Source organism: Asparagus officinalis, chromosome 1 (assembly GCF_001876935.1).
Source record: "Asparagus officinalis chromosome 1, Aspof.V1, whole genome shotgun sequence".
NCBI classification, from domain to species: Eukaryota; Viridiplantae; Streptophyta; class Magnoliopsida; order Asparagales; family Asparagaceae; genus Asparagus; species Asparagus officinalis.
Window position 1 is genome coordinate 74,333,967 of NC_033794.1, and position 25,668 is coordinate 74,359,634.

At 36.5% G+C, this 25,668-nt stretch overlaps 2 protein-coding genes across 3 annotated transcripts in view; one reads left to right on the top strand and one right to left on the bottom strand.

The window, feature by feature from the left end:
- Window positions 1–9,753, top strand: part of LOC109826065 (probable RNA-dependent RNA polymerase 5) — a 53,581-nt gene extending 43,828 nt beyond the window's left edge. The window contains exons 15-19 of one of the 2 annotated variants that reach the window (XM_020393024.1): window positions 1,895–2,043; window positions 6,774–6,933; window positions 7,911–8,055; window positions 9,085–9,251; window positions 9,329–9,753. In XM_020393024.1, coding sequence (XP_020248613.1) covers window positions 1,895–2,043; window positions 6,774–6,933; window positions 7,911–8,055; window positions 9,085–9,251; window positions 9,329–9,583 — 876 coding nt within the window. In that variant the 3' untranslated portion in view covers window positions 9,584–9,753. Of the gene's footprint in view, window positions 1–1,894; window positions 2,044–6,773; window positions 6,934–7,910; window positions 8,056–9,084; window positions 9,252–9,328 lie in introns of those variants that run through there. The other variant, XM_020393031.1, reaches the window with a different exon arrangement.
- On the bottom strand, window positions 11,355–24,580 carry LOC109826076 (ABC transporter G family member 42-like). The gene is given in 24 exon segments (XM_020393044.1): window positions 11,355–11,933; window positions 12,703–12,957; window positions 13,618–13,789; window positions 13,883–14,110; window positions 14,380–14,513; window positions 14,763–14,846; window positions 14,950–15,240; window positions 15,541–15,873; window positions 15,965–16,134; window positions 16,225–16,377; window positions 16,888–17,038; window positions 17,167–17,276; window positions 17,873–18,033; window positions 18,121–18,437; window positions 19,222–19,503; window positions 20,260–20,561; window positions 21,131–21,221; window positions 21,865–21,918; window positions 22,032–22,119; window positions 22,121–22,368; window positions 22,449–22,533; window positions 22,798–23,007; window positions 24,052–24,275; window positions 24,278–24,580. Coding segments are annotated over 24 exon segments (4,605 nt in total). The 5' UTR covers window positions 24,470–24,580; the 3' UTR covers window positions 11,355–11,663.

The following is a 25,668-nucleotide window of genomic DNA, read 5'->3' on the forward strand; positions in this document are numbered from 1 at the left end:
TATGATTGGTACCAAGTGCTAATTTGGTGTTTGATAGTAAGGTTGTTCATTGTCATTCACTTATATAAAAGAAGGGGCCATTTTCATATGGGTGCACATGGGTTGGATAATTGAACGAGTGGATGAGAAGTGACCACTCATTGCCAAACACCAAATTTGGTGATTGATACCAAGCATATCCATTATTATATATATATGTAATTTTTTGGTAACCGAGCAAGACTCGCAGAGAACTTATTAAGAAGTATTATAAAATATACATGAAGTAGAAGAGGGAGAGAAAGGAGATGAGCAAAAGGATGAGATGAGATGCAATAGAATATGAGGCAAAGGACTAAAAACTAGAATAATGGTTATATAGAGTAAAACAGAATAAACTTGAGTGGATTGGAGCATATGTCCATCAACTTTTTTACCCTTCATTAATGCTTTAAGATTTGTGCTACACATCATGGCTATCTTTGAGATTTATGCCTTGATGTGTATCCATGGTTTTAAATATCCGTTATTGGAGTAGAGCGACCAAAATTCATATGGGATCCCGGTTATCGGGATAAGTAGTTAAAATCGAAGAGAGGTTTTTGTGATGGCGGAGAGAATTAGGATTACACGATGAGCAGATGTGAAATAGAATAGGATAACACGGTTTTTGTTTAGCGGACATGAGTCAGGTACGGAAAAAAGGGTTTTTGCCTCCAAACCCGAACCGATTCACTTAGAATGTTAAAGTGTCGAAAATTGGGCAATTTCTAACTCATGAGAAATTGACCGCTTCATCGGATTTACACCAATATATCGGGATAAATTGGCCAAAGATGATATGCGATAAATTTTTATAGAAATCATATCGGTCATGGCCCAAACCTTATATATCGACGATAAATCAATAAGATCGGCCTATTTTTAAAACGCTATGTATCACACACTAACACAAATCTCAATGTAAAATCGGTGGATAAAAAAGTTGGTGAACAAATGGCTCTTATCCACTTAAGTTTGCAAAAGCTTTATTCTCTCTCTCTCTCTCTCTCTATATATATATAGTAATGATATGGTGAGATGAAATTTTATCGTAAGATGGACTAATCGGGTCATCAAATTCATGATTTGTACCATACATATTGTTCAAAACATCATTAAATGTATACGATTACATTTTAATACGGTGAGATGGTGAGATGAAACTTTATCGTGAGATAGACTAATTGGGTCATTAAATTCATGATTCATACCATACATCTTGTTCAAAACATCATTAAATGTATATGATTAAAATTTCACATAGTTTAGGGTCTTCTAGGATATGAATAAAACTAGTTTAATATGTTGATTTTTCATACAACTTAAATATTCATCCCTTTTGCTCATAGCTAAAAGAATAATTAGAAATTTGACAATGATATAATTTTTTCGGCATATAGATCATGATGAATGCAAATCATGATGGGAGGTTTCGATCAGCATTCCAGGTAGCCTATTCCAGGTAGCCTATTGGGCCACCTCACGTTAAAGATCTCGTCTCACCCTACTATTGTGTCTCCATTACCTCTACCTTGATGTTAGGCTTTTCCATAGGGGCTTTATGTTTACCCGATTCAGAAGTAAGTGTATTCTGTAAAATTATCTGAAACTTTTCACAATGAAGGTTGATTGTTTGAAGAGTATAATTTCTATTGCTTTAATCCTGTAGTGATTTTTTCCTTGGGTATATAGTTGAGTAATTCTTATTTTTTTGGGGCTATGAAAACATTGGTTCTACAGACATTTAAAAATAAATCAATTGGGTTAATCTAATTGCAATGTTTATTAAGTATATGTTGCTGCGCAAGTATAATTTCAACTTCGCATGCTTATAGATTTTCACATGCTTATAGATTTTCTTTGATCTTTTCAGTTGATTGAGCACTTCAAACAGAGCAAACCATGGAGTTGGACATGTTCCAAGCCAAAAGAGTCGCGGCCAAGGAGGCCAATTGACTTTTCTAGCAATGACTTGGAAAGAGCACTGTTCCAAAAATTTCTAGACAGTACATTTGAACAAAGGTAACTGCAGTACTCTCTAATTACATTTATTGATTCAACTTATGCATGAGCATAATCAAGAAGCAGGATCATGATTGTTTCTGAATGTTACTTATCTAAAATTTGCTTACTCAACTTTCATTTGGCATCTCGAGTACAGCATAACACCTCCTAAAATTAAGTCAAAACTTGTATGTAGTCATAAGGGTTAAGACTTAGAGCCAAGCTGCCCAACCTTGATGCGGATATACAACGTGAAATGAGATTAGAAGCTGAACATGTGAAAGTATCTTTTAGTGAATCTCCCAGAAATCTTAAATTTAGTTTCAAATAAAAATCCTAACTTTTTTATTCTAGAACTCATTATGCAATTACATTTTTACCTAACACAAAATCTAGGTATGTTTTATAAATCTATAAAGCAAAAAGTTAAATAGTAAAGCAGCAGAGCTAGTTTTTAACCTGGATACGGAACAGTTGAAATAGAAAATCTGGCTTTTCATTATCGAATGATAACTTCATCTCATAATGTTTGGTTGACCTGGTAAATAGGACTACCTCGGATCGGTGGATTAAAAGAAATGTGATCCTAAACTCGAGATACATATTGGGTTTCAACTGATTTTCCGACCTTTGTTGTAATACTTTTCCTTCCCATTTGAGAATAGTCTACAAAACTTCAGCAGTAAGTATTACAAAAATTGATGATGGCTGGAACTTCAGTACATGAGGAAATATTTGTTGATTATACTTCTATTTAATTATGCTCCTTGACATATGTATTCTCAGTGTATATTCCTTGTTCAACAACTTTAATTCACTATGGCAAACAGGCAAAGTCCCTTCCTACACCAAAAATTCAAATTTATAGTGAGGATTATAATTTTTCACTCTAACACGCTAAAATCTGAATCAATGTAGCTTTTATGCTCTAACACTATATGATACTTGACATAATTTACGAGAATAAAGCATTGCATAATGACATGGGAAACTTGTATATTCATTGTGTATGTGTACAGGTGTGCGTTTATTATCCTTGGTTCTGTTTACATCAGAATCAGAAATACAAACTTTACTTTTTAAGCCAAGTGAGAATATTCTACAAAATGTCAGCAGTAAGTATTGCAAAAACAGATGATTGTGTGACTTCTGTATGTGAGGAAACATTTATTGATTATACTTTTATTTAAGTGTGATCCTTGACATATGTATTCTCAGTATTTATTCGTTGTTCAACAATTTTAATTCACCATGTCAAAGTCTCTTCCACTACACAAAAACTCTGAATCAGAATCAGAAATACAAACTTACTTTTTAAGCCAAATGAGAATATTCTACAAAATGTCAGCAGTAAGTATTGCAAAAACAGATGATTGCTGTGACTTCTGTACGTGAGGAAACATTTATTGATTATACTTTTATTTAAGTGTGATCCTTGACATATGTATTCTCAGTATTTATTCCTTGTTCAACAATTTTAATTCACCATGTCAAAGTCTCTTCTACTACACAAAAACTCCGAAGTTATGGTGAGAATTATACTCTTAACACGCTATATGAATCAATGTAGCTTTCTATAAATTTTGTTAGAAGTCTTTCCATAAGAGTTTTTCTCCTCTTGATGACAGTAATTTTTTTCTGTGTTATATTCTAAACTTAGCCAAACAACAAAAACCCGTGCAATATGCTCCCATGTGATTGAGCAAAAAACCAGGAGTGTTCAAAAACATCTAAACAAGTATTTTTTTTCCTGTATTGAATTTTAAGATTAGCCAAACAACAAAAAACTGTGTAATATGATCTCTCATGTGTGAGTAAGAATCGGGAGTGTTTGAAATTATCTCCACAAAATATCATGACCCGTAAATATGGAAAGTGTCCAATCCTATGTTGCATGGGTACGTGAACGAGACATGGATGATTTGTTAAAGGTAGGGTATGGGGACGTGACTATATAAATATATATATACACATATTATTTATTGGAATTATAATTTAGATTAGGTCAATGTTGTTTTCATTCACATGTTATGAGAATTAAAATTAGATCTTTTAGTTTCTTTTATTATGTGGATTATAAATCAAAAAATTGCTAGTTTTTGAACTAGGCATCCCAGTGGTCCTTTAGAATCATTGTTCGGAGCCTGACCTATGTCTGACGACCAGCAAGTTCCATAGAGTGAATGTGAACTGCAGGATATATGTTGAGAAAATGTATGAGAAGTATTTTAAATTAAAAAATATATCGTATAATTGAGTAGACGTCCAAATAACTGTTTGCATATATGCAAGGAGTGTCAAGGAGTTTGGGTACGAGTATAGGTAATGGTACTTGTCGGGTACAAGTACATCGAGTACAAGTACAACTCTTAGATATAAGTACCCACGTAAAGTATGCCTCATCTTTTTTCGTGTCTTGGTATCATCTAGTGTCAGTGTTAGCCACATGGCTTTTGACACGGGTGTCAGTTAACTATGGTTATAAAACTCAAGAGGGACTTTATGAAAATTAGTGCTAATGAGAGTAGCATACACTAGTAGAAAAAGAGGCAATCTAGACAGAAAAAACCGTCTAGGTTGTCAAGATACCTGTCTAGTTAGACTAAACTAGATGGATTTCCGTCTAAAAATGACCGTCTAGGTTGAGTCAACCTAGATGGAAATCCGTTTAGGTTGACCAAACTAGACGGAAGGCAACCTAGACGGACGTTCGAATTCCCGTCTAGGTTGCTTCCTAGACGGTTTCTCCGTCTAGGAGCAGCATAGACGAAAAATCATAGACGGAAAATCCGTCTAGGTTAATGTATTTCACAGAATTTTTTAAATAATTGATTCCCTGTACATTTTACATTTACCCGTATATACAGATCAATACACGTATCCTGTTCATTTTACACCCACATCCAATCAAATATAATGCACAATCAATATTCGAATTCAATCCAATATACACATCCAACAATCCAGTCCAACATCCATTTCAGTAAAAATTTATCTTATCCGAATATTTACAACAGATACACTAGCAATACCAAGTCCATAAAATACTAGATGAATAAAATAGAGTACTCTTACAGATAAAAAACTGTTTAGCGCATAAAATACAAAAAACCTCATCTCATTGTCGTTGACAGCGGCTCTATCCCTCATATAAAAACCAAAATGCAGAATAACATATGCTTATTGTACACGAAGAACAACGAATATGTGTTACCAAATTTTTAAAGAAATGAAAACATACAAAGTATACAAGTTGGATATATGCGCTAATATATTTCTAATCCTTTCGGGAAGAATAGATCCAATAATTACGAATTTCTATACCTATTCTTTCTTATTATAATATAAAGCAAACAATTATTTCTTGGTAGAAAACTTCATCTCCTACCCAAATTTAACTCGCCTATTTTATATTATGAGTCCAAAGAATTGGATGTAATTATTAGACGGAAGTCTAGGGATAACGTTATCTTTTCATTCACCCAAATTGGATATATAACACATTATTGAAAATTATAATGTATTATATATCACTCTATTTTTTTTAATTTTTGTCACATTTTCACATCACCAACTTATATAATCACATATTTATAATACGAACGAAACTTAGTGTTAATCGGCTATCATGATTCGGGTGTTCAATTAGGGTTAATAGTTAATAAGTGCTCGATTAAATTTACGATTATAAGGGTTGTTCAAATAGGGAAAAATCTAATTGAGTTAGGGTTAATAACTGAAATTTTTTCAATTAGGACAAGATTCGAACTTATTCATTTTAGGTCATAATTTAAAAATATAAAATTTGAAAATTTCCATGAAAAACACACCTTTAAGGAGATGAGTGCCGATGAGATCTGAAGACGACGGACAGCAACGAGAACCGTCTATGCCGGGCAGCGACAGTCAGAATCGTCGTCCACGAACACAGGGAGTTTGAACGCAGCAGGCGGTGTACGGCTTGCAGGCGACGCCGTGCGATGGTTGCGGGTTGGTGTGCTGAGCGGCGTGGTGTGGGGCTGGCTGGATGTTGAGCGTCGGTGTGGTCACGGTCTGGAAGGTGCGCGGGAGTGCGCGTCCGGGCGTGATGCGAGGGCGTCGGGCGTGGCTAGAGGTCTTGGGGGCATCCGGACGTGCCTGGCTCGGGCACAAGCGGACGGTGTGTGTGAGCGGGGGGCTTGGTGCTGGAGAACCCGGGCATGCTGGCGGGGTCGGTGGATGGGGATGCGTGCGTGCCGCACGGTTGTGGTGCGGCCATCAGCTGATGTTAGAGGTGGGCGGGGTGAGCAAGGGGGTGCGGGGAAGGCCAGTCAAGTTTATAGGTTTTTGGCAGAAATAGATTGACGGGATTTGGGGCTCGTTAGATGGCGGCGGCGAGGGTTAAAACTGTAGCGGAGCAGTCAATATAGGTTTTTTTTTGGAGAAATAGATTGAGGGATTGGGGGGTGGGCGGCGAGGGTTAAACTGTATGGATTTTTTTGGGTGGGCCACACCCGTCAAGGATGTTGTGTCCCACACTTTAAGATTTTTTTTTTTACAAAATCCATCTAATTTGGTAATCTAGACGGAACAATCCGTCTAGATTGTATCAAACTAGATGGATCAAACTAGACCTAATTTTTTCCGTCTAGTTTGAGTCGAATAGTTTGATCCGTCTAGTTTGCCTTTTTTTCTACTAGTGATAATTCAATTATTACGCATTGTTGATTTCATTTTTATAATCAGCATTGTTATTTCCTTTATTTCAGTTATGCGATGAGTGAAGCTTCAGATTCGTGGATGGCCTACATGGATCGGGTATTGACCGAATGTGTACCTGATATGGAAAAGCAACGATTACATGCAAAGCTTCTTAAACTAATTGATATGTACTACCTTGCTCTGGATGCTCCGAAGAAGGGTTCAACGGTTTGTTCTTTCTCCCTGGTATCACCTATCAATTTTCAGTTCTGTGCTCCAGTCGTGGCCATCCGAGTATGAAGACTAGTAGGCCACATGAAGTAACTTTATGTTATTGCCTTAAGTCATTTGTCTGTATTTTATTGTCTTCTTTAAAATTAAGACGATAACTATTTCTTCGAAACTTGACTGAAGAGTTGGGAGTTATTATGAATATATTATTTAAAGGCACATTTCACAGCCGCAAAAATATATTATTTTCCAGTGAGTAATATCAAATGTCTAAATTTAAGTATTAAACTAGCAACTAGAGTATTGATTTATTTAATAAATGCTATGTTGCATAGGTACTTCTACTTTAAGCCATGATCGTGTTGTGCTGGTACCAAGCATCGAAACTTTAGTAGACACTCCTTTTATTTGCATACGCTTATTCAAATGTGCACTCAATTATATAGTACATGTTTTAATTTAAAACACTCATCATATACTACACAAGCACCCACACAGCAACCCCTCCCTCCCCACCACCTCCCCCCAAAAAAAAACCTTCCACATGCAATTCTTGAAACTCATTGGACATAAATTGGGTTCATTTCAGCCCGTACCGAATTCAAAACTATGATTATAAAGGGTCTTTTGGATATCAAGTTAAAAGACAAGCAATTTTCTAATTTCATAGATCTATATTATAAGAGTTATATAAATGTTATATAATTATTTCATAGCATGTGAAATGAAAAAAACATATTGATTTCATGTAAATTATTACAACATATACATGTATTTGTAGTTGTGTCGTCATACCCTACCTTTTACAATTTTTCCGTGTCATGTACCATTACCCACACTGGCATCCATACCAGTATCCCGTGTAACTTAGACTAAATACTCTTTGTAACTTAGACTAAATACTCTTTTGCATTTTGTTTCCCATTGTTAGTTCGTAGCAAGGTGGTTTGCTAATTTCTTGTCCTTAAAATTAGGTCGAAGTACCAAAGGATCTTAAGGCAGACAAGTTCCCACATTACTTAGAAAGGTCAAATAAACCATCTTATCACTCCATATCCGTATTGGGCTCTATATATGACATGGTGTCTTCATTTCAACTTCAAGAGGCCCCCATAGATGGTGAGTTTATTCTTACCCCGCAGAATATCAGCAGAATATCATTTACACATAAAGCACTGTACTTTTCAAATTATGGCAACCTTATGAATCAGCATCATATCTAAAAGCATTGTTTAATGAATTTTATTTTGTGATGTTTTCTTTTATTTTCATGATGGCTTCTCTTCTTGGCTTCGTATTTTTTCTGTGCCATTAGTTGACAGTAATTTCTTATATCAAAACTCTCCCTTTTCCTGATTATTTATCTGGGGGGTCTTTTCGAGGGTTACTCCTTACTTTGCATAGGCATCAGACTGCATTATAGAACTCCCAGTTTCGCGGCTATCAACTAGGGTTGTACAGCATTCTTTTCTTGCACATAGGTTCCTTAATCAGGAATCAGGTAGGAATCAGGTTCGCTGGGTGGTTGGTCATCCAAGCCATACAATTTTGTGGAATCTTTCACGGAGCTTTCTTTTGTGTATCCTTTTCCAGTTTGTCTAGAAAAGGTGTAGATAATCATACCACTCATGGAGGGTTTTTATTTTATTTTATTGCTTGCTTTAGCAAAAATTGTTGTACATTCATTCACAAAACTCTCTTTCTAATTCAATGGGTAAGTCTCTTAATGATGGTAATTAAGCTTTTATATTGTCCGCTATGGTACTAATGGGTCTGGACTGCTACACTTTTATTCATGGTGGGCCGAGGTTCCTGTCCGATTACAAAGTGGGAAGATGTGTGCTCTCTAGCTTGGTAAACTATTTGCTTTTGTAGCCTGAAGCAGGTTATTAGTGCTAAAGCAACCATAAGGGAAATTGGTTAATTTTATTATTCTTCTTTCTGGTTTCTTCAATCTTTTTTTCCCCTTTCTCTCCCAATTTTGTATGCCCATCTTCTTGCAACATTTTAATGTTGTCTATTATATGAAAGTTTGTTAATTGTATTCGTTTTATTTTTTCTTTTGCAGTGAAATTTTCAAGTTAGTTTTGGTTTTGTTTGAACACGTGAATCTGCTCAAATATTTTTTTTTCTTCATGGTCTCTGCAGTAGTAGAGCCACTTCCTTGCTTCAGTGAGCAGGCTCCTCAACATTGCTTGGATTTGTGGAGCACACTATACCATGAGTATAGGAAAGATATGCAAGCGGCTCTCGGAGAAAAGGACGCAAAATTGAAAAATTTAGCAGCAGAGCAAGTTACTTTGAAGTATAAACAGGTAGTGTTAACTTTCCGCAGGGTGTTTCTTTATTCTTGTTTAGCGAAGGTATATTAACTGTCATTGGACAAATGTAGATGTTATATGGAGCCGAGGAGTTTGAAAAGAGCACAAGGAACCGAGAAGATATTTTTGCGGAGGCCATAGCTATCTATCAAGTAGTTTATAATCATGTCAACCGTATGGAGAAAAAGGAAGTTGGTCGTTGTGGATTTGTATGGAAAATTGCTGGTCATGCTCTGTTTGAGCTACATGCAAGGAAACAATCTGAAGATTCCCCCATTGTAATCCAGAAGTCGGTTTTGAAGGAAATCCTACGTGTAAATTGTTAATGTTGTACATATGATCTCACTTTGTTTGAGGGTGAGTGAAAAATCCACTCGTTTTCATGTAATCTGTAAACCATATTGATGTGTTCCGCTCTTACTTTTCTAGATCAGTTGAATGATTCTTGTACATAGTAGCTTAACAGCAATATAAAGTATTATTTCTGTTGTTGAAACTTAGGGGGTGCTCGGTTCACCTATTTTCCGTTGTTGAAACTTAGTATTATTTCTGTTGTTGAAACTTAGTAAGCTATTTTCTATAAAGTGATATCTAACCAAACAAAAGAAAAAAACAACATATTTTCTATTCTATAAAGTTAGGAGCTTTTTCATACTTTAAACCAAACAAAGAAATAGTAAAAGACAAGAAATATGATACTCTTTGAGTGCTATAAAATTTTTCTATAAATTTTATAGAAATATAAGAAAAACTATATTTTGGATGTTTTTTTTCCTTACAATTTATAGAAATTGAACCAAACACCTCCTTAAAAGAGAGAAAAGGAGTATGTTGGTTTTTTCAGGTGCTCGTGTCATCGTCGGCGAATAGATTGTTAGTTTGAGACGGATGAATGTTAGCATGGGACACGTCGTAATATTACTTGAAGAACACTAGAAATAATATCTAAAACTGACCAATTTGATATCAAAAATTTAATATTGCATACAATTTTCCGATGAACTCACATCATTAATCCAAACTCACAACGTCAACTCAATAAACTAATACATACATTATTTTCCCTAAATTTCGTTCAAAATTGCATGCAAATTTCCCCCAAAAAAATCAAATACTAATTCAAAATCTAAACTAAAACAACCTATTAGGATGGGACAGAGAGAATATGCAAGAAAATAGAAGAAAGTTCTAAAAGAATTCAGAGGATTTATCCAAAATTAGGTTCAACACTAAAATAATGTATGTATTCTGAATAATCAAGTTTGCCAATCCCATGGAGTTGCAGACAAGAACTCACAGAGAGCGTGTGTTCTCTGGTGTGTAGCACCATAGGATCGAAAATCCCGTAGACATTAGTTACATGCCAAATTGCAAATAAATATTATGGGTTTCTGAATAATCAAGTTTTGCGGCATAAAAACTTCACGGGAGTGAAAACCTCGTGGAGTTTAATTATCCACTAAACTCTATCATGAAGTTCGTAGCAAAATATTTCGCAAATTTCAACCTAGTTTCAGGCCATGTCGCTGAGGCGGTTGAAATTAGGTATGAATTGCTAAATATTTTGAAAGCGAGTTGATTTTGGTAATTAAGTTTCTAAATTGGCCTATGTTGAAAATTTGTCCCTTCTGCTTTTACCATGCAGTAAAATTTTCATGCTGGCATCTCCTCATCTGAGTCATCTCCAGCACATATGACAGTCTCTCTCCATTCTCGATCCTGACTGGCAACAGATTAAACAAACAAACAAACAAATAAATAAATAAAAGAAAACCATCTTCGTAAATTTTTCAGAATGCTCGAATTTCGTCAGACTGTATCGTTGATAGGTTATGCTGTGATTTCATGGTTAACAGGAATTTATTTTACAAGTAAGAAAAGGCCTACTGAGCTGAGCAGTGGAAGATCATTCCAGTGAAGAAAATCCATTTTATTAAGAGCAAAACTGAAGACATGTTGGTTACATTTTATTTTCAGAATGTCCGAGAGTTTTCTTCACTGCGCTGTGCGATTGAACGGTTCAGCTGACTTGCTCAGTTGCAGGAGTCTCTGTTGATCATCGATTAAATCATGGACACGGGATCGCATGTTCAAAGATTGAAGGTGAAATATTGCTGTTTATACCAAAAAATTTCTTCACAGAAAACTAACTACATAATTTCTTGTACAGAAAAGCAGGTGAATACACAAATATAGCTGTCAATGTTGATACGCACGCTGGACTTCTAAGCACAGAGATCTATCCGTATACAATGTATGCAAATATTTACAGCTCAAAACTTCTGCCAGGTGGTGGAGCCTTTAACAAGAAGCGCAAAATTCGCTCTCCTTATGACGTGCTCTAATGATGATGCTATAAGCTCAGACAAATCCGGCATTTACTCTTTATGTCATTAAATTCCATTCTCATCTCTGTTGGAAATTTAGTGCTCTGATGCAGAAGGCGAAGACGAAAGCGAAGAACACTGAAAACCCCACTAGAACAACAGCTACTACTGGCATGAAATCAGTATGATATCCAAAGTGATTTGTTACGTAGAATTTTATTGTTTGGTCTTCTTGCCCGGGAACTTTGATCATGTCCTCAAGATCTCCATATTGAGTAACTATCAAACCATAAACTGTCCAAGCCAATGGGCAAATCCAGTAGTACCAGATCCACCACTTTGGAATTCTCTGCAATCAAACACAGATATAAACCGTCAGTAACTAGATCGTTATAATCATGGGTTAAATTGCGGACAGGCGCCTTGTACTATTGCCACGTTTAACTTAATGCCTTGGGATCCTCTACATCTTTGATTCTAGAGAGTGTCCACAACTCACCAACAAAAGATCTTCACTCGGTGGACCCATGAATGATACTAATTAAATAAGTTTATAAAAATCACGAAGCTGGATATGAGTAGATGTTGTTGGTCGAAAACAAAATGTCTCTCATTCACAATGGAACAGAATGGTCTCGCTTGATGCTTTTCTTTTGTGTATTTGCATATTCAGAGTTCAGGCAAAGTTCTTGAAACTTCGAAACTCAAAACCCAACCTAGAAAAGAATGCTACACTGTTCGAAATTCTCAACTTAACACGCCCCCTACTTATGGGGCCCATTAGACGAACGAATATTATTCATCTATTTAAGTAGTTGTAGGCACTCTCTACAATCAATCAATGATGTAGAGGATCTCTTCTTGAACTTAATACCTCTGTAGTTCTATTGCTGCATATAGGCCCCCAGGGTGATTTTTTGTAATCATTTTCGGGGGGTCTCTGCAACAATAGATTTTCACACAGGGGATCTATCTGCAACAATAGAATTTTTCAGGGGGGCATCTGCAAGAATAGAACTACAGCGGTAGTAAATTCATTTTGCAATAGTATAGGGGGCCTGTCTGCAGTTAACCCTATACTCATTAGTGGGCATAGTAGAGAAAGATGCAGAACTCACTGGTTTCGGAATGAAAAAGCCTGAGAACAGATTGAAGAGGGAATAAAAGGTCGCAGCGAAGATTGCAGCAACTTGATGGTTTGGTGAGATGGAGACGGCCATCATTCCGTAGTAGGTAAAGTATAGAAATGAGAAGAAGGAGATGAAGAAGAACCACAGGAATTTTGCTGCTGTCCACTGGAAACTCATCATCGCGTATACTATGAGGGAATAAAACAAGCCTTGGACAAAGACGTAGGGTATTTCGACAACCACCTGCATTGAAGGAACATATTAGCTTTGTCGGAAATATGTCTTCAGAAACATGCAAATTATTCGATCTATCATGAGTCAGATGGTTTAGTCATGTGCAACAAATGCTCGTTTACGAGGGGGGAAAAAGTTAATTCCAAAAAAACCCACTGAGCTTCAGGGGTTGTTGGAAATTCCTTCTCAGCCCAAGAAAACCCTTTTATTAAAAAGGAGAAAAAGTACTTTTTGAAACTAAGGGATTGTTTTTTTTTCTTTTTCTTTTTTCCTTTTCCTTTTTTTTTATGTCTCATGACATGTTAGAGTTGATGGTGAGGGTGCTAATTTAGGGGATTAACTGAGAAATTTTTAGGTGGGATTTACTGGAACAAAAAAGTTTAGGAGGGTTATGTGTCGTAACCCCTACAGTTCGGGGGTTTAGTGGAATAAAAAAATTCAGGCGTTAATACAGCACCCCCCAAAGTTCAGGTGGATTTTCTGAAATTAACCCACAAAATTGATAGGACTATAGTAGGCCTAAGGAACTTGGTTGGAAGTAATTAAGAATAATATGATAATTGTTCATGGAGGATATAGCCCTTATCAAAGTGGAACGGAAAAATAGGATTCATGAAACCAAGCCTAAAAGTTTGGGAGAAATGCTTTGTTTTTGTAAGTTTTTCCTACCTGAGCAATGGCATAAGGTAAGGCAGAGTACATTCCAGCAGCTCTCTCACGATAAAAGACGGTTCTTTCAATCGATACAACAGGTTGAACAGTTGAGCAGTTATTGATTCCCACAAACAAAACTGCTGCAAACATGGATCCAATAACAATTCTGAGATCATTTGCATTTCCTCTGCACCAAGAACAGATAATAATGATGTTATGCAAAGGTTCTCAAAATATATTCCATTTTGACTGCTAAGTCTTAGCATCGTTGTAAAATTACCTTTTGTGTCCAACATTCCAAAAGATAGTTCCTAAGAGTAGAGCAGTGACTAAAGTGAAGAAAAATCTGACAAGATTGTAGTCTGGGCTTCTCCAGTAAGTCCACCATTGTTTCCAGAGGCAAGCTTTAAACTGCCCAAATGTAGACTGAGAGTATTGGGTTGGGAAGTAGAGGTCTTTTGTTCCGGGTGGTGGTTGGCTCAGTTCTTCAACCAATGCCTTGTTACGCCTGATAGCATTGAGAGAAATCAGAATGTGAATGTCAGCTTCTTTGCATAGAAAATGTTATGGGTAAATTGCGGATATACCCACTGAGTGAAAACTTTATAACTCTTTTACCCTCAGGAGGTTTATTTATCAAAAAACAATTTTCTCTTTCTATGAGCGTGAAAGAGGCAACAATATCACTCATGGGGTCTGTCTGTAACAATAGAACTACAGGGGGTCTATCCACAATTAACCCAAAATGTTAAGCCGAGAACGGCTTATATCACTTACCTGTACAATTCTGATGACCTGTAATACTCTGCAAAATCGATTCCTAGACGAACTTCAGCAGAAATAGAACTTGCTTCCAGCATCCATGTTGCAGGATTGTACTTTTCTTTTATCTTGGGAACTCCAGGAATTGCCTGAGAACAATGAAAAGATGGCAGTTGTAATGATTTGCTCTTCTTTTGTTCAACAAACATGTTTCAAACTTCTAATATTAATTATGAAGTATATGATAATACTCCATAATAGAACTGAATGAAAGAATAGAATTCATGTACCCGACACCGAAAATTTGGGATAAAGTCTTTACTATTTTCATACTGATATAGTTTCAATATATATGTATGTAAACATGAAAAAATAATAAGCATCTCAACATTGCGTACCTCAAAATATTCAATTATCTTGTGTGAGTTTCGTCCCAGAGGCCCAGAGTAAATGACTTGGCCTCCCCTCTTCATTAGCAAGAGCTGTCAAAAAAGAATGAAAATAAACAACTTGAAGACGATGTGTATATGTACATAACAACAAAGCCCACATGAGCAAATGCACAAGTTTGAAAATATTAATTACCTCATCGAACGATTCGAATATGTCAATACTTGGTTGATGAATTGTACACACAACAGTTCTTCCAGTATCAACAGTGTTCCTGACGGTCCTCATAACAATAGCTGCTGCTCTTGCATCGAGTCCAGAGGTCGGTTCATCCATGAAAATAATTGATGGATTAGCAACGAGCTCAACAGCTATCGTCAACCTCTTTCTTTGTTCTGTTGAAAGTCCAGTAATCCCCGGGAGACCCACAATTGCATCCTTAAGACTGTCGAGTTCTACTAACTCCATAACTTCGTCTACAAATATCTGTTCATGAGAAAACTCTCAGTTCAGAAAATCTCACATAATTAAACTTTAGTGAAAGTTTGACAAACTCCCAAAGTTTGGCCAGTTTCTTTGGTCTTTTTACCAGTTCATCAAACACCGCTAGGGAGGAAGGTTAGTTGAAAAAATGAAAATTTATGGGGGCCTTCTGAAACAGCCTAAAGTTAAAAGGGGGTTAAGTGATGTTTTTAAAGTTTTTGAGGTTATCTCAAATTGGCCAGGATTTTGTGAAATTTACCCTAAAATTTAAAACCAAAATAGACTGAAGTAAATTGTACTGACCAACTTTTCTTGATCGGTGACTTCCTTAGGGAGACGAAGAAAAGCAGAATAAATCAGAGACTCCTTAACGGTGACCTGAGGAGAGTGGATATCATTTTGTTCACAATATCCAGAAATTCGAGCAAATGTAGCTTGATTCTTAGGGTAACCGGAGATTCTAATATCTCCTTCAATATAACCACCAGTCTTTCTTCCCGCCAAAACATCCATAAGAGTAGTCTTTCCGGCCCCACTTACTCCCATAAGTGCAGTCAAGACTCCAGGCCTGAAAGCTCCTGTTACACCCCTTAGCAACTGAAGCCTGTTTTCGGTAACTCCTTGATCCTTCATTTCCTGTCAATAAAAATGGATTACATTTGAAAAGAGTCCTCTTTTTTACTTCTTCTCTTTATAAAGGTAAATAATATGGAGAATGTGAACTTACTGCAGGCATGTCAACATAGTAATTTACTTCATTGAAAGACATGGCCAAGGGTGTGAATGGAAGAACCATTCCCCTTTTAGCAGGAACCCCATTGGCTCCTGCATCAATGGACATTTCACGAGTAAGCCCATTCGTCGAACGCCCACTCATTCGTAATATCATCATTTCTCCTGAATAATTCACATTGCAATCATCTTAGTTTATAGTTATATGCATCCTGAATTTGGCCGTGAACCTTTTTAAGAACTGAAATCGCTTACTGGTGTTGTTTGCATCGTTTTTAGACAAAGCTCGAGGAATGGAATTATCGCTTGACCCCATCCTTTTAATCCTTGGAGGCTCTTTTTCATCTCGGTTGTTTTCCATCTCTGATGCTGTTTCTTCTGGTATAACTGCTTGTGCTTTTCTGAAAGCTGTCATCAAACAACATAAATTTAGAAGTGACCAAAGAAGCTCTCATTTCATGAACCCGTGAAAAAAATTAAGTTTTATTAATAAAAACTTTTTTTTTCTTTTTTCTTTTTTCTTTTTTATTGTTAAAAAACTTGATTTTTTCATGAATTCGTTAAAAAAATAAGTTAAACTATATAAATTTGAGCATCTCTTGAGTATAACTCCTGTAACCTTAAGGGGACTGAGGGCTCTGTTCACCAACTCCGTACCCCTTCAATTTGCTTTGAGATGTATGCTGATGTGTGACACACATCAAGCTGCACATCTCAAAAGTAGCCTTGATGAGTATCACATCACCACACATCTCAAAGTAAATTCAACGGACAAAAAATTTGATGGACAGAGCCCAGAGCTTTCACACATTTCTTAATCTCTATACATAATAAATCTTAACTGTTTCAAATTGTGGAATCATATGTAAATTTGGAGGGTTAGTTAATACTATTCACAAGCAAAATGTAGTCACTTACGATCGAGAAACATGAGAGCAACCGTGAAAAGAACATTGAACAGGATAGCAAATCCTAAAAGTGCAGCAGCTCCGATCCAAAACCACTTTTTCTCGGGGAACACATTGGCATTCTCAAGTACTGCAACTCCTAATCTCCTACCATCAGGTGCCTATTTTTCATTATGTACATACTTGTCAATAACGCGAATACAATTTGGACAAAATGAAAGACTGAATAGTCCGAGTGCTTATAAGAAGAACTATTTGCTATGTCATATTCTCAGTGTAAACAACTTACAATTTTGTTCATCCACCTGGGAGCCAACAATTCATTTACTGCAAGAGCATTATATCCATACTGCAGTGGCGAAATCCAATATCCCCAGATCCACCATTTTGGAATCACATCTGTTAAAAATGGACAATAGAGTCTCTTTAGGGATATTTCAGCAACTTGAACTCATCCAATTCATAGTTATTTCTTAAAAAGATATTGATATTTTTCATATATGATAGGTACAAGTGTTCTACAGCTGATTATCAGAAAAGATTGTAAGCTACAGATTTTATTATTAGTTAATAAGCTAAGTCCCTTTTCAAGGTAAGCCTGAGATTTTTTCCCCCCAAGCCACTTCATGTTCACCTCTTTTATATTTGCAAGCTCATCTCTGAAGTTCAAGAGACGTTAGTTAATTCAATGTAAATCAAAACTAGGCCACCCAATATCTTATGCAATCAATACCTCTAGATATAATGCATACTTCTTATCAACTGTAAATTTTCTAACATGGCTATTATTTTTCCTATCAAAGAAGAAACTTACCTATCACTTATATAATCTGATTTCTAATACATAAGCTCAACGTGCAAAGTTATAAACTACTATATATAATAAATTGAAAATGACCAATAAAAGAACACTAAAAAATGACTCATTTATTACCAAATCTCTAAGTTGACACCTTTAGCTTGAAAATTCTATCTTAAAGTCAAAAAATTTGAACCTCTTGGTAAGATGAACCCTCCGAGTACAAACATGATGAGAACAGAGAGTGCTCCTCCCGTATTGGCAATTATCATCGTCCTGCAAATACCTGCTGTAGCCCTAAATAACCCTGCTGCCATCTGCTGGATCAGAAAAACTAGCAGAAGTTGCTTGAAGAACCTGCATTGAAAATAAATTTACGTAATTAACACTAAAACAGAACGGTTCTTATCAATCTAGAACATACAAAACATCTGATATTTTTACCTGCTAGCTTCGGGGGCAAACCCAATGGAATAGTAAGTCATTATAACCCAAACGACTGACTCAAAAACTGAAATGGGGATCCTTAGAAGAAAGTTTGGTAGAGTATAGACCCATGCAGGATGAAAGAGGAGATCCCTATGCTTGTAGAATACAGGAAGCCTTTGGATAGTGATGGATAAATCTGCAAACCCATTAAACATGTTGACAATCAAGCCAAACAAAAGGGCACCGATATAAACACTTCCATCCTCTTCATTTTTCGTGTGCATCTTAGTTCGTATAAACACCGTTGAGGCAATGATGGCCACTACTATGATCTGTGGAACACACGAGAAATTATTAATATTCAAGGTCTATTAAGGACTCTTAAATTAAGCCCCTCTAACCATTACACCAAAACTCTTTTTTATGGGCTAAAAAGATTACATCTTAAATTAAATCCCTCTAACCATTAGGCCAAAACTCCGAAGTTATGATGACGGCCAAGGATTATAATTTTATATTAATTCTAACATCTTAAATTAAGTCCCTCTAACCATCACACAAAAACTCCGAAGTTATGGTGAGGGCCGAGGACTATAGTTTTATATTAATTTTAACATGTCCCCCGCAGGTTGAACACCCTTTTCTATGAGCTGAAACCTGGACTCCCGAAGCGGTATCAATTTTTAGAAAATTCGCTTAAAATTCGTGGTCAGTGGGATTTGAACCTGAGTTGCTCTGATACCATCTTAAATTAAGTCCTCTCTAACCATTACACAAAAACTCTGAAGTTATGATGAGGGTCGAGGGTATAATTTTATATTAATTCTAACAAGGACTATGATATTGTAGGGTTAATTGCACATAGACCCCTGTAGTATTGTTGTTGCAGTTAGACGCCCAAGGTTAAATTTTCTTGCCTCTTTTACTTTGATGAACGTTTGGCATATTGCCCCTGGGTGAAATTAGGAGTCTATCTGAGGGTAAAAGAGTCAAAATATTAACCTGTGGGGTCTATCTGCAACAATGAAACTACAGTAGTAAGTTCAAAACAGCGTAGTACAGGGGTCTATGTGAAAGTCACCCTGTAGTAGGATAACACAATGAGCAGTAACTCACCTGAACAGTTTTGAAGACGTAAACAAAAGCGTTGCGTTTGATGAGAAGCCACTCTTTGCCAAAGGAAGCTTTGAGGAGTTCAGAATAAGGGACCAAATGCTTTGAGAAGACAAGGGCAGCTCTATGGCTACGACTCTTGTCAAAGGGGATCGAGAGTTCATTCTCTAGGCGAAGGCCAACATGAAATTTCTTGAACCTTTGCGCAAATTCAGATACCGATATGTAGCGGTAAGGCTTGCTTTTATCTGCCCAGTACTGCTCTTGATCCTTTCTTGATGTTACCTTAAAAAAAAAAGAAGGCACTACTTAAAATTCAAGTCATAAGAGCCAACTAATCAAAATATTATTGCTAAAAAACTCTAAATCAAAGTTTTCCATTGGAAATGTTGAATAAATGACATTTAGCTGTCTGGACAGAATAATACAATTGGTTGTGCTACTTGGCAACTATTTTAAGGCAAAAAATTTTGTGCACAAAAAAATAACATAAATTCCATAGAACGATTGCTTAAAATCTACAAAATTGTGTCTTAACAAACATGTTGTGATGTGATTTTGACCTAGACTAATATCACCTTAACAAACATATCATTGCCTAAAACAACTTAAACTAAAGTGACACTGGGCAAGAAAAAAGAAAAGAAAAACTCAAATAAGATGACAGAAATTATCCTCTCAGTTGTCATTTTGTACAATTTCTAGTAAGATTTGCTCATACATAAAAAACTAGGGTTAATTGTAGATAGAACACCTTCAGTTCGGTTGTTGCAGATAGGTCTCCTTACTGAAATTGCAGATAGAACATCTTCAGTTCAGTTGTTGCAGATAGGTCTCCTTACTGAAATTTTTTGACTCTTTTACCTCAGAGAAAAGAAATTGTTTTCTTTTTTCTTTTTTTTGACAAATAAACCTCCCGAGGGTAAGAGAGTCAAAAAAATTCACCCAGGGGATCTATCCGCAATTGACCGATAGTAGAAAGGCTTCAGGGGGTCAATCCGCAATTAACCTTAAGGACAACATAAATAATAATTTTATTACCTCTTGCAAGAAGTCAGCTGTGCCTTTCCTGTCAGGGCAAAGAAAGCCACATGTCTCAAAGAAACCGAGGACAAACTCCCGAGGTCCCTGATACACAATCTGACCCTCTGATAGAAGGATGATGTCATCAAACAGGTCGAAGGTCTCAGGGGCAGGTTGAAGGAGGGACATAAGTATGGTGGCCTCTCCGAGATGAACAATTTGCTGCAGGCATTTCACAATTTGGAAGGTGGTGGAACTGTCCAAACCAGTAGATATCTCATCCATGAAAAGAGTTTTTGTTGGTCCAACAATCATCTCACCTTGAAGAATTTGATCAAATGATTGTTAGATTGAAGCACAAAGTAAATTTATGGTTATTAGTGAAAAATTAAAACTAATATTACTCATTTTGTTTCTGCTGGAGTACTATTGCTGGTTGATGCATAAAGAGAGGTAAGAAAGAGATTAGTTATACCAACACTTGGTTTCTTAAGACATAAATAATTTTGTCAAAAACATGTTAATATTAGTGCCATATTGATTTCTCACACGCAAGTCCCCTTCAGAGATCGAACAAGAAACTATCCAGAAATTGTTACCCTAGGTTTATGTGGGACTAAAGGAAATGTAGGATTGATAAATCAAGTAAACATTGCTTACTACAGCCACAGTTTCAGCTCAAAGATTAGATAATTCAACGAGTCAATTATCTTCCATTGTTATTACATTTTGTACCTGATTTAATTTTTCCTTTCATCAATAAAAGATGTAGCATAATGTCACATGCTATCTCAAATATCACTTTGTGCACTTACTCATGTATAATGTGTTACACATTGATTTAGATAAGTTCTTGTTATATGTATGACGGACATCAAAGTAAACGCACCAGTAGTAACACGCTTCTTCTGCCCGCCAGATATCCCTCTCTGCATCTCATCACCAACAATGGTATCGGCACAAATATCCAGCCCCAATATCTGCATCCATTGGTTCAAGTGTCAATCTCATGTCATTACTGATCACACTAAAATTTTCTAATAAATTTACATTTAAAATCATTCGTTACGAACAAATATTGTAGTTACCCTCCACCTTGCCATATGATTGCTGAGCCTCAAAGGGACATAACAACAAACATCTCAAGTGCATTCCTTGACCAAAAGTTGATGGAACCTACTCCCTTTCTACCAAAACAAAACCAAACTTGGGACATTTGGTTTCCCCAAGGGCAAGGGAATATAATCATCATATATAATTATAAGCTATAGAAGTAAACAAAGTTGGTCACCAGCTAAAAGGTGTAATGGGCCCACGTATGGCCCACAAACCGTCATATGAGTAGGTGAGCGTATTGTCAAAATAACCTCATCATTATTCAGAATTGTCAAAAGCGGGCCATGATTACGGATCAAAACCAACAATCATGATTCTGTCATTATCTAAACTTGGCATCATCCTAGTCACGTGCTCTGTTCACCTACTTATTTAGTTTGAATTTGTCAACATGAAAGTACACAAAGGTCCAATTTCTTATACCAACAAAAGAAAACAAAATATAAGTTGTCACAGCACAGTAAATCTTCTTTCCGTAACAAATTGATAAATAAATTAGAAGCATACCTTGAGGGTGTAATCTGTTTGCAAATTACTCTCAACTCCTTCCATTGCAGTTGCCTGAAAATTTTAAAGCAAATTAAGTAAGGTAAATAAAAAAACATACTATAATTAGCACCTGCAATTATAACCATAACTGAGACTAAGTTGTTTATTAAGTTAGTGGTCCACACCTTCATGAAGAGATCAACTTCAGGCTCAGGGAATATCCCTGCTGCCCTCTCTCTCCTTGCCAACTCCGTTAGTAGGTCTGCATCAATTTTTGTTTAAGTTACAGATCGTATCAATATACAAAAAAGCCAACTTATAATTTAATTTTAATTACGAATGAAGAACTAAACAAGAGTTACCGTATCTAGCACCAACTCCTTGGCATCTTGCTGAGAAATCTAGTGTTTCTTTCACAGTCATTTCTCCTACGTGAATATCATTCTGACTAATGTATGCTGCTGTTTTCTGTGGTACAAACTCGTTGAGCCCATACCCGTTATACGTAATTTCACCTGTAGCCTACATTATACGAAAAGTAACAGCATTTTAGTAAAAATGTTACTACTATATATAAAAAAAATCTTTATTTTGTATCCAACCTTCAATGATGGGTCTAATTTCCCAGCAAGTGCTAGTAATAATGTGGTCTTTCCTGAAGATGGAGGGCCTAATAGAAGCGTCATCCTGTAAACCAAAAAAAATCAAGAACTATGCGATGTTATTAGCTTTATAAGCATATTTAATTAGGGTTAATTGCACATTTGCATATACATGCCTATAGTAACGCGTTGCGTCACTTACTACCCATTAAGTTGGCATTGGAAGATGCACTCCTAAATGAAATTTCACTCAGGGGTGCATCTGCTAAGATCAAGATAATGAGTGTCTCTGCGCAATTAATTAAGCATGTTAATTATGTAGTTAATTAAGGATGAATTGGATTGAAACCTTGAGGGTTTTATAATTCCTGAGGCATCTCTGAGGATCGTGAGGGTAGTTCTCTTAGCTAGTCTTATGCCCACCATGCCCAAAGCTGATTCCGCAAAGTTTCTAGCTTGATTTAAGAGAGTGGGCAACGCTCTGTTTCCTATGTAACACTTGGCCTCAACTGTTAAGTGCTCAAACCTTACTTCTAATGTTGGTAGATTAATTCCAACCCTGCATTTAGAGGGGAAAAAAAGGGGTCAAAATACTATCGTTATCATGTATAAGTCAATTACTTTGCAAGATTGATCACTTTATAAAAATGCAAATGTTAGGATATGGTAGCTAGAGAGGAGTCAGCATCAACCAAGCTCAGTCAATTTCTACCGAGTCAGATTATAATTTAGGACCTACTCCCAAGCTACCTACCCATTGTGGTGGGAAAAAAAAAACAATAAACATAAAGCAACAAACTTCAGAAAGACTCATGTGCACATATTCTTCGTATCGCGACCCTCGACCTACCGATTCTTGATGCCGCTCCGCAGCTGAACAAAGGCTAATTCTCACTACAGCTAAGAACGAATGGAATGAATCCCACCAACGATTCAAGAAAACAAAATGTTAATATATAATGATAATGTTTGGTGTAATCACACTAATTAGTTTCGTCCTATTTTGGTTTTATCTATCCTCTAGCTGCCAATTAATTCATGAGAAAGAAGTCCCTGTTCTTATATCTCATTATATAATCAATATTGAACGCTAGCTACCCTTTCATAGTCATAAAAAGGATAGCCCTCCCTATTGCATAACGAGTTGGCATGAGTTGGCATGGTCAACTCATTATGCAATAGGGAGGGGACACCTCACATGTCCCCTCCCTTGGTCCCATATTTTAGGTCCTTAAATCATTTTCCAAAAGGATAATACAAAGATGCTTGTGCAATTAATCCAAAATAAAAATTCAAAACAATCCGCAAGATCGAGGTTTGGCCCATTCTTGATATATATAACATCCAAAGAAAGAAAGTAAGTTTGAAAATTAATGTCGCTTAACCCCCAGAGAAACCTCTAATATTTAGGGTCATATCCCAAGATGTTTTGGGTCGTCAGGTGACATTAATTTAATTTTCAGACTAAGTCAACAGGACAAAATTTTATGGATGTTTAGAAAAAAAAAAAGAGAAAAAACTAATGCGCACTTATATGGATCGAAGGTGAGAAGTTTAATTAAGTTAAGAGTAAGAGAGATTAATCAAGAAACTAATTAATTACTTGTCGATCCGATTCCTCAACTTCCTCAAGAACCTCTCATTATCTTCCTCCGCCACCCCTAAACACCCTCCGATGAACTCCTGCCTGTCCCCGACGCCGAGCTTCCTCACATCGACCTCCTTGTGCTCGTACCTCCCCACCCTCCTCCTCCTCTCCTCCTGGTGGTCCCCTTCGTCCCCCACCACCGACCTCAGGATCCCAGTCCTCAGCCTGTTGTAGGTCCGCGCAGCTTCTCAAGCGCGGCCCACCGGAGGGCCTCCTCGTCGTCGTCGCCCCTCGAGCTCGCTCTCGCACCGGGCGAGTTTGCGTTTCTTTGAAAAGCTTCGTCCACGCCCCAGTTGGCCATGTTGATGTTGACGTTCACGCTTTGCCTCAGGCTCCTCCTGCCCGAACCCCACACCTTCTCTATGTTCTCCATGTTGGCGTACGTACGTACGTCTTTAATTCTCACAACTCGCAAGGAAAAGGAAAAGGAGAAGGAAAAAGAAAATGCTGTACTACGTGATTAACCAGATTTATGTACTTAATTAGTGTTAACAAGATTGACCGAAGGGAGCGCGGTTGGTGAGCGTTGGGTCCGTTCGGTTTTGTGTGGGGTTTATTTTGTGAGCGGATCGATGTCTTTTTGCACGTATATACCCTTTTAATTATGCGTATAGTTTGGCCAAACTATGGTCAGCATCCCAATATATGCGGTTGGTGAGCGTTGGGCCCCTTCGGTTTGCTTCCTCCGTTTTGCCAAATTTCTTACGGTTTACGGTTTGAGAGATATCTGTATTTTTGTCCGTTTTTTACTATTTTTAGTAATGCTTTAAGAGTCTGTTTTGATTTGGAAACAACGCCGATTTGATCTCAGATTTGGCCGGTGGACTTTCCTAGTCGTAAGAAGTCTTTTTAGGAGTTTTAATGTTTTAGGAATTCTTTTACTATTTTTAGTAAGTTAGAGTCCTTATAGTAGTTTGAGTCCTTGTAAAAATATTGTTTATTTTCTATTTAAGTAGGGTCATGTAAGCTCTAGAGGCATAACTTTTGATTAATAAAATTTTGTTTTTCTTCAATATTTACTTCGTGGATTCGAAGCTTTTTGTAGATTTGAAGATTGTCTTTGGTGGATTCCAATGCTACTATTTCCGCGCTGCGTCATATAATAAAGTTGATAATTTGTTAATTTGAACGTTATCTTTGCAGATATACAAGCAATAAATGTTAATGATAATATTAGCTTTATATAGATGTTAACAGTGTGAATATTTTGGATACAAGCAATACTGTACTATGCACCAAACTGGCTAGTTGAGTTCTTTTTCCCAATGTGAAATATTAGACTTTTTCACATGCAATGTATCAAATTTAAAAAATATATCATAATTTTATAACTACCAACACTGTCCTATCTTTGAATGTAGTAGCCATGTGGAAATAGTTTAGAAAATAGAGTCGACTGACTAGTTATCGCTACTCATTGAAAAGTTCACCTCGGTCGATCAATAGTCAAAATTAGTAGAAGAAAATAGGTGGGCGTGGATATACTGAGTTCTTTGGCATTTAAAAGTTTAAATATAAACATGTATGCAAATACTAATAGCTTAGCACTGTTTTAAGCAATTTTCTCTAAGT